Source organism: Pseudochaenichthys georgianus, chromosome 14 (genome assembly GCF_902827115.2).
Source record: "Pseudochaenichthys georgianus chromosome 14, fPseGeo1.2, whole genome shotgun sequence".
Taxonomy (NCBI): Eukaryota; Metazoa; Chordata; class Actinopteri; order Perciformes; family Channichthyidae; genus Pseudochaenichthys; species Pseudochaenichthys georgianus.
The window spans coordinates 18,282,628-18,291,911 of record NC_047516.1 but is presented as its reverse complement, the minus strand read 5'-3'; the positions used below and the strand labels follow the sequence as shown (position 1 = coordinate 18,291,911).

Below are 9,284 nucleotides of genomic sequence, written 5' to 3'. Positions count from 1 at the left end.
AAATATATAATTCGGACCATATTGTCCAAACTGCCCATAATAAAGTGAGTTTAGGTGCGCAACTGTACGCACACAGTGGTGCGCAAAGACCAACATGTAACCAACACCACAGAATATTATTTCGCTCAGAAATATTTTTATTTAAGTATCAACATTTTTAAATAAATAAATATTTTTCAATTACAGTGGAGATATATTTTCAGGGTGATCTCAGACATGTGACATTGAGGGAATTTCTCTCCAGCTTTTGAAGTCACAGTTCCATCCACACAGAATGAATCTAACCAGTAGTCATCATGTATACAAAATACTGTCTCCCCCAAATTACTAATAAACAATGTTGCTATTGTTTTTTGGGTTTGTCTTTACAAATATGCCTACCATACTCATAGGAGTGGCAACAACAAATTGACTGTTTTCAGAAAAAAACTACATACAAATGTACAACATGTATACAACTATACAATAAGTCAGGGCAATTCCCTGATTAAATATTCTCTTTATGTACAGACGACTGAACACAAGTGGAACAGTCTTTTTTTGGATGTATTCAAAATCATGGGGACCAAAATCTTTCATGGTAAGGCAGAGGGAGAGTTCAGGGGGAGACGGACAGGTCCACGTCCTCCTTCTCAGACGAGGAGGGAGATATGGGCATGTCATCGTCCTCTTCCTCCGAGCATCTCGCGGTGGACAGGGACGAGCATTTGCAGTTATGTGATCCAGTTCTTTGGCCGCTGCTCTTTCCCTCCTTTTTGTGCTTCACTCTGCGGTTCTGGAACCAGATTTTCACCTGTTTCTCGGACAAGTTCAGGTATGTGGCGATCTCGATGCGCCTCAGCCTGGAGAGGTACATGTTGGAGGTGAACTCTCGCTCCAGCTCCAAAAGTTGTGTGCTCGTGAATGCTGTGCGCATGCGCTTGCTGCTCTGAAGTTTGCTGTTGCTGTTTTCTGTAAAAAATAAAATAAATACAGATTGTCAGGCACGTGCTATATCATAAAAACAAGTTAACTGTTGCTTTATTTACTGAATTAATCCGGAACGGTGTCTGTACTCACCGATAGAGATGCAGTGAAACTGTCGCGGGTCTGGGACCGAGTACGCAGCTTGGTAAATCCCGGGTCCGTGGCTGAGGTTGATGCTGTTGGATGAGTGGTGCCTCGACAGAGCTGAGTGACAGTACTGTGAGCTGAAGGGAGAAAAAGACGCCTTGAGGAGCGGCAGGCTCGGTGGAGACGGGTGGAGCTGGCTCGCGGTCATGCAGAGCGGACAGAAGCACAGCAGCCCGGCCTTCCTGGAGTGGCACGAGCCCGTCAGCCCGTGAGGGTGGTGCGGAGAGTGCATGGCGTACGGGAATAAAGGTGGGTGGTTCTCGTTCCCCTTGTCGTTTGCCTCCCTTAAAATCAAGGAATCCACGAGAAAAGACCTCGGCATGTTTGCGGACGTGTTGCTCTGCAGTGTGGGAGAAGTTGAAGCGCGGTGTGTCAGGGTGCTCTCCTCGGGACGGTGGACAGCGAAGTGGTGCTGAAGGCGCAGCGCAGCCCCTTAAATAGCCGCGTGGACTCGGTTCGGCCATGTGACGGTTACGCTGTAAGCGGCCAAGAGCTCTCAATAGGGTTTTGTGCCTTTCTCTCGGCATTCCCACTGCACGCTTCCCCATTATTTCACTTGTTAACTAAATGAACTGCATAATGTAGTCTATTCTTGTCAGCCCCACCCACGCCGCAAGAGGCGGCACTGCCCTTTCTCCCTTTTATCATCACTCTCATTTTATCATAGAGCAAGAGCACAGCTTAAATTTGCCAGAGAAAACGTTCCTGTCACATTCGGAAAGCCATAATATGAATTCAAGTTTTGTCTTAGACATTACGCAGCCTCTTGGGTACGTATTTGGATGAGTTATAGTCCTAAGTATAGCCAGGGCAATTGGATAAACTTTCCGAAATGTTTACAACTGTATATAATAATGTATAATGTACATGTATGGCACTGCTATAACAGTATAGATACATTACAGAAATGATTTACGTTCGTTTACGATTAAATGTTTATTATGCCTTATTTGGTGAGATTAGGAGGAGGTATTCATTACGAGCTGCATGTGATCGTGTATTAAATGTTCAATTTGCATTTTTGTTCCTGAATAAACGCCAGTATTTCTTATTAATATCTGTATTATTTGTGCGTAATATTGTGTGGTTTCATATTTGTGTGACAGGTCTTCTGCACTTGTTGTGTGGCAACTTTACGGACAGTGTTGACATAAATGCAACAGCTGCATGTAAAGTTTATGCATATCCATTTAAGGTTAATGTGTCATTTCTGGGCACAAAAAAGGGACAAGTCATTGCCTGAAGGCAGTGCTGTTAAAGAGCAGTGATTAATTCCTTTGCTCGGGCCCCTGCCGAGTCGGGGGAAAGAATATGTAAAAATAACCAGGTTTTCACTCTGCGGCCCTTATTGAATGTCATTGTGGAGGGGTTTCAATGAGAGAGAAAGAGAGTCGAATTAAAGTGTGTGACAGCGGCGGATAGACGCAACAAAGGCGACTCTGTCATAGAGGAGCCCAATGCTCGGCGCGTGAAGCCCCCGCCTCGCGCTCTGATTGAATTAAGTAATAGGAAAACATTTTCTTTCACTTTAAGGCTCTCTGAACAACACCTTCAAAGGGACTGGACCCGTAATGTGTGAGTAAATAGTGGAATGAGATTTCTCTTACGCTGAGCTTTCTTATTTTTCAAAACAAAACAAGTGTTTTGATATCGTAAAATGAAGGGTAAACATCATAAACGCTGGCACCAACGCCTCGAGGAACGATGTCTGATGGGGAAGTGATAATGTTAATGCTAATTAATGTATTGCATAGCAAAACGTTTAACCTGCTTTTTGCTTTATCATTGTAACGTTCTGTTAAACAGGAGTAAGCCTATTTGATCATTTGGATATTGTCGACAGCTGGGGTTTATTTCGTCGTCTGATTAAGGCATATTTCCCATCAATTGTCATGTCTAGCGAATGAACTCTTCAGTTCCAAAACATACCCACATGAGGGTGTGATGCTATCTGTTTTCCCCCCATTAAAGAGGCCTAATGTGCTCAGCTTCACATCGCTAATCTTCCATAAAGGCTAGACCTGTAATTAGGCAGCCCCATTAAAGTAGGCACAAATTAGGAGCAGTTAAACCCTTTACAGAGACAAAATATCTGCCCGAATGACTGTTGTATCTGCGAGAGCCATTTCCATTTTTCTATTAGTCTATCCTTTCATATTCTGCCAGGAATTAGCCATTAACTAGTCTGTCAATCTTGTTGCACTCTGTGAAAAAAGTCAATACAAATCTATCGCTTTTATTCCGATTCTTAATGAGGTATTACGTTAATGACATGTTTTCATCATAGCGCTATTATTCTAACAAACAGTGCCGGATTATGTGCAAAATTAAATAAGCAACATGTGTACCGTGTGCAGCCCTTGACTCTAACACTGCAAATATAAAAAGAAGGACTTTAAATGTTGCTTTTTACCGCGGCTGCATGTTGGTGGCAGCTTGATGTATTGCTTAACATAAAGATGTTATCAAAGGCCCTAATTTTCAAATTATGTACAGCAGTCACCCTGTGGATAGGAATAGAGGTTTCATGGGTCGTCACGCAGGGAGGCTCATCCTAATTTGCAATCCCAACTGGAGACTGACAAATAGTTTTGACCTCCCTCTGGAGGCGCAGGCCAGAAGTGCAAAGAATCTCATTTCCCATAATCACTTGTTACTGAGAGAAATAATCGAGGCAAATAGCCCACTCACATTATTTCAACTCTATTACATTTTTTTTTTGCACGAGTCCCAAGCTGAAAAAATATACATTCATAGCCACTTGTGGTGAGATTTATGCATCATCACATTCATATCTGTGCTTTTCCACACAAACCAATGATCTCCATGTACAGCTGTGGGTTGGCAAAGCTTCTTAGCGTTCATGTTTGATAGGGGGGAAAGCAATGCCCCTGAAATAGTAAATTATTTATAAGATATTAACTTGGAACAATTGCCATCACTCAAGTTCACCCCTGATGATAACACTGACCGGAGCCTGCTGTGCCGTTGGAGAAACGCATTTTCAGGGGCTTTTATGCAATTATACCCAAAGATCTCGTGCCTGATGACATAAAGAGAACAGTCTGTTTATGGAGATGTAGTCAATATCTCCTTTTCTTTTTGGTATGAATAATTCATAGTTTAAGACACTATACGCACTCACTTAATATGTACACACACTTAAACACCCACACATCTCTAATACAAATGATGGTTTTAGCTGACAGTGTAACAGGATTTAAGGTCCCAGTGGGGTTTGGCCCAGCCGTAGATGGGCGCTGTGACTGTCAACGTGACACAGAGGGCCGGCTGCCCCTCCTAATCTCCCCCTGAGGCAACATCACAGACCGCGGATCCTGCTGCACCTCTATGGACGCACAAAGGCCTGATTATCATTCATATGCTCAGCAGAAACACCAGTCCAATAGATAACAGATGACACATAAGTACCAGCTGAATGGTGCAATATGTTGAGGCTGCATGAGTCTATAGGGACTAATGAATCCTTAAGAGAGAGGGAGTCTGACAAAGAGTTGAGGTGCCACAATGTGACAGATATAAGGCTCCACAGGTGAACATTAACCAAAGAGGATTAACCGCTAAACTGTTTTTTCCCAGTTGTAAATATAAGGGATTTAGCAGCAACCATGTGAACTCTCTTAGGCTTTGTATCATGCTGAATACAGAGTGATCATATCTGAATATTTTGGGATGAGAAGTTAAGTGAACATTTGAAGATGATAATTGATAAAGTACTGCTTAACTTAGCATGGCCTCACAATTAAGGAGATCAAATTGCATTTGTACTTCAACTAAAGTTACAAGAAGCATTCTGCAAATTCAAATTAAACTGCAAGTTAAATCGTTGGTCAGTTTCTCAACACATTTTTTTTATGTTTTATATTTGAAAATGTATTTTTTATTGGCCCAATTTTTTCCATCAGTTCTTAATTGTTATACCTAACATGCAGCAGTGTATGAGTATGATTGATTACTTTACAAAGCACCATGACTTTTGATCTATTAACCTTTTTTACTATCTCAATTTCAGTGCCACACAATTAGATTGTGTTGTAACAGGAGTAGACACAAAACGGATCAATACAATCCATAAAGAAGGTAGAAATATCTATTTAGTTTGTGCCCTTGTGAATATTGTTCACTATTTATAATAAGCTTTTTAAAAGGTTAACTTCATACAGGTCCTTTTCAGGGGAGAGACAAGGATCAGAACTATTCAAAGAGGTTCAAGGACATTAAACATTACATTGTGAATGTGTTCGTTTTGGGCTTGTGCAAAAATAAGTGTTTGTTAAGGGGTTAACAGAAGTGACTCTGAAAACTACAAACCACAGGGTGAGTTTTCGGGTTCTGGCAGGTCTCTGATGAGAAGCCACTGGATCAATGAATTGCATTACCTTTTCTGACATCAAACTATGTTGAGTTGTTGTGACCGAGTTTGGCGGAAATGTGTGTGGATGCAAAGTTCTGAGTGTTAAAGACTTGATTATTTGAATATGAAGTTTTAATAAGATGCTTTTTATCGGTTTTCCTTAGACCCAGTCATCCTCATTCCTGGAGGGCTGGACGGAAACAAACTAAATAAGCTAAAACAATTAAAAAAGAGAGCCAACTATGATGACATCAGCTACTGAAAGTGGGGACAATGTAGGAGGTTAGAGTGAATGGGCGGGGCTAAAATGCTTCAGCATAAGACGAACATATTTGTGTCTCCCCTGGATCCTCTACTAGTGCCAGTCAAACAAAAATAAAGATAACAGACCAAAGAAAGTCCCTGCAGACCTGGTGCTTAATTCTAAACTGTGCTTTTAATGACTTCATCAATAATGTACTGTTTTTGTGAAATAACAATATACTGTATGTATCAACATACCTTTCTTTCTCAAATGAAATGAATATCTAATAATGGTTTCAGAAGTAATAATGATGGTTGTATGTTATAATATTAGTTTTTGGTTTGTAATGTATTCTTGTTTATTTGTTGTGCCTGAGGATTTGAACTGTGGCTGCTATGATATCATGTAAAAGGGACACCATTACAAATACAAAACTGTCCTCTTTAATACAAGTCCATATCTTAAAATACAACAAGATACATTCTATTTAGTCACAGCATCTAAGTTTGTTTGTTTTTTATTAATATACATGTGTAGGCTTCAGGGTCATTTTCATTTGGTTCACCACTGCTGAAACCCGCGAGGCATCGCTGCACACTAAAACATGTCCGCGTGTGTGAATATGACAAATGACGCATCTCACGTCATGCTGACACAAGTCTCTGTGTCTGGTTTATTGGGGTGCTTCGTAAAAATCTCCTAGCAACCTTCGTCATGGAGGTCCAAATAAAGAGTCCAATAAACAGTGTTGAAGGATTACAGGTGTGATCACGAAGTCACTTCTGCAATCACAAAAATGTAAAGATAAGCATCATAGTTACTTTACTTGTACCTAAATGTTGGCGTTTAAAATAATCTAATAATTGCCACTTTTTCACATTTTCATGCAATTAGAATTTCAAGACTGCATGAGTCGGAGAGCTCAAAGATTATATACAAAGCTATTGTTCATAAAACATTAAATCATTCCTACATTAGATACAATTATTAATTATATGAAATGACAACATTAAGCATTGATTTAACTGAAATGCCAAACAGGTTGGTTCCTTTGGAGGTCATTCCTTTCCGATTTCTCCCACGATGGTAAGTCTGGATGCTGAATTGAAGCCAGTCCAAGCCTCTCTGATGTGTTCGAGTCCAGGGCAAGTGTTGCTGCTAGCTCGTCCTCAGAGCTGTGGCTGCCTCTGATCGACTGGACACAGGACACAGTCTGTCTGAAGGACTGAACAGAGTTAATGAGTAACTAACAATCAGGGAAACAAGAAGATCTGTGAAAGAGCCTTTGTTGATGGAGGTCCAATCAGTGAAGTTGAAAGTGACTACTCAAAGGGTTTGTGTTAACAGCCTGCACCCAACAAGCAAGGCTATATATTCAAAACAAAACCATCTTGCCTCTAGGGTTCAGTGGGAGCGATTTCTTTTTTCTTCACCATAAATTGTCACAGTTTTACCAGGAAGGAAATGTGGGAAAGTAGTACTCTTGCAAAAGATAGTAACACACGGTGTTAAAGTCAGTCTAACTGTTTCAACATTATAAAATAATAGTGTACTTACATTTGGGAATACCCTAGATTAATATTATTTAAATACTTAGGTTTCTGTGTAAATATCTAGTGCTAGCTGCAGTTAATATAAATACATGATATCAAAGTATAACATTGAATACGCTAGGCGCCGCTTGTAATGCACCCTATTACGTGGATACGATGTCATGCAGTTCAGTGTTGAAGCTCTTAACACTTGATGACTTAGGGCTGCTCGATTATGGCAAAAATCATAATCTCGATTATTTGGGTCAATAATTGATATCACGATTATTAAAAACGATTATCCATTTACTTTGAAAACATCAATTTATTGGAGATATATGGAGTATGTTTTTAACAGTTGATTACCCTGAACTTTAAGTATAATTCAACTGAAAAAACATTACATTTGTAACCATTGTAATTTAAAAAAAAAAAAAGTAATAATAATAATCAAAATAATCGTTTTATTTAGATTACGTTGTTTTCGTAATCGTTGCAAGCCATAATCGTAATTGCGATTAAAATACGATTAATTGATGTTTCACTTTTTTAGTCTGGGCTCTCAATCCCAGTCTCCTCGCCACACCTCCAACAATAGAAGTCACCACCAAAAGTCAACATGTTTATGAGGTGATATACCGTATGATACCTGTCCCCAATTTATAGTGGTTGTTGGTAAACTCAGCAGCACATTTCCATCTTCAGAATTGCAGTCCTAACTCTTATTGAGACTTTTTGAGCATAACACAAAACGTTAACAACAACAACAAAAAACTTTAGGATAAATAATAATGATGTCATTATTGATAGAGAAAGTTGTTGGGTTTGGAAAAGGCTAATTATCTTTATGTAGATGTATGAAATGGACTGAGACACACTGTTTTTTTATCTTCCCGTAGGCACTGTCTTCGGCATAGCTTCCACTGCTGTTGGTTTGACTTTCTGCTCACAAAATCTCACAAGAGCCTAAAGCAGGTCGGTGTAACTGACCCAAAAAAGAAAAAAGGAAACCCCAAACTTGAAGTATGTCGACAGCACAAAAAACATTTATGGTCACAATCAAGGACAAAGTAGAAAACAAATTAAAATGGTAAAACATGTATAAGATTAAGGATAAGTAATGTAAACTTTAAGCAAACTCTAATTTACTAAAACTATTCGTACTGTTAAGTAAGTACTACAAAGAGACGACTAATGTACTACTACTTACTATCCTGATTTGACTTGTTGTAATCACTTATCATTTGTAATTCATGATTTGCTCTTTTTAAGGCAAGCAGAGATCTGTTAGAAATCATTTAAATGTCAGCAGGAAAACACGTGCTCTGGGCCTTGGCTTTCTCCTGACACGAATGAATGGGAAAAGATGCAAACCTGACACTGCGGCCTGTCTAATGAGCCCATTTACATCTAAATGTGATGATCTTATGGGAACTCAAATGGTCAAGTAGGTCTTGCATGAACCTTTTCCACCTCAGGAAAAGACAAATAGCACAAAGCAATACCGTCTGCTTTTCAATGTCTCTCGTACTAATGAACAAAGCAACAACTGAAATCTCCAACTGTGTCTTCTGACACTCAAGCCTCATCAATCCTCACACTTTCCTCATGAATGAAAAATAATTAGAAACCAGGTTTTGCTCAAAAATGTAGCAAAAAGAAACTCCACAGAGACATCGGGTCTAAATATCTTTCGATGATTTGGAATTCTCTTTTGATGTGAATCCATTTGTTCTGCTATAGATATGTCTCCAACTTCTCCTTTGACCCTATTCATATAAAAGCCTTGCAATGCTCTTCAAAAGGGTTTGCTACCCTGCGGAGGTCAGGAGGCGATTACGTATGGCTGACTCACATTTTTCCAAATCAGCAGACTTTTGGCCTAGAATAACAGGTCAAACCAATGAATTTAATGAACTCTCCCAGACACAATGAATGCCTCTTGCCATTTGAACCCCAATAAAGGGATATGGGCAGGTCAGCCAGCCCTTTCAAGGGGTCTGTACACAAATGTGACAGA

General features: G+C 39.7%; 1 protein-coding gene across 1 annotated transcript; it reads right to left on the bottom strand.

Moving 5' to 3' along the window:
* Positions 1–260: 260 nt before the first annotated feature.
* Positions 261–1,497, bottom strand: gsx1 (GS homeobox 1). Its single transcript, XM_034099890.2, has 2 exons — positions 1,060–1,497; positions 261–951 (listed from the first exon to the last, which is right to left on the bottom strand). The coding sequence occupies exons 1-2, from the start codon at positions 1,433–1,435 to the stop codon at positions 599–601; spliced, it is 729 nt and encodes a 242-aa protein (XP_033955781.1). The 5' UTR covers positions 1,436–1,497; the 3' UTR covers positions 261–598.
* Positions 1,498–9,284: the final 7,787 nt, after the last annotated feature.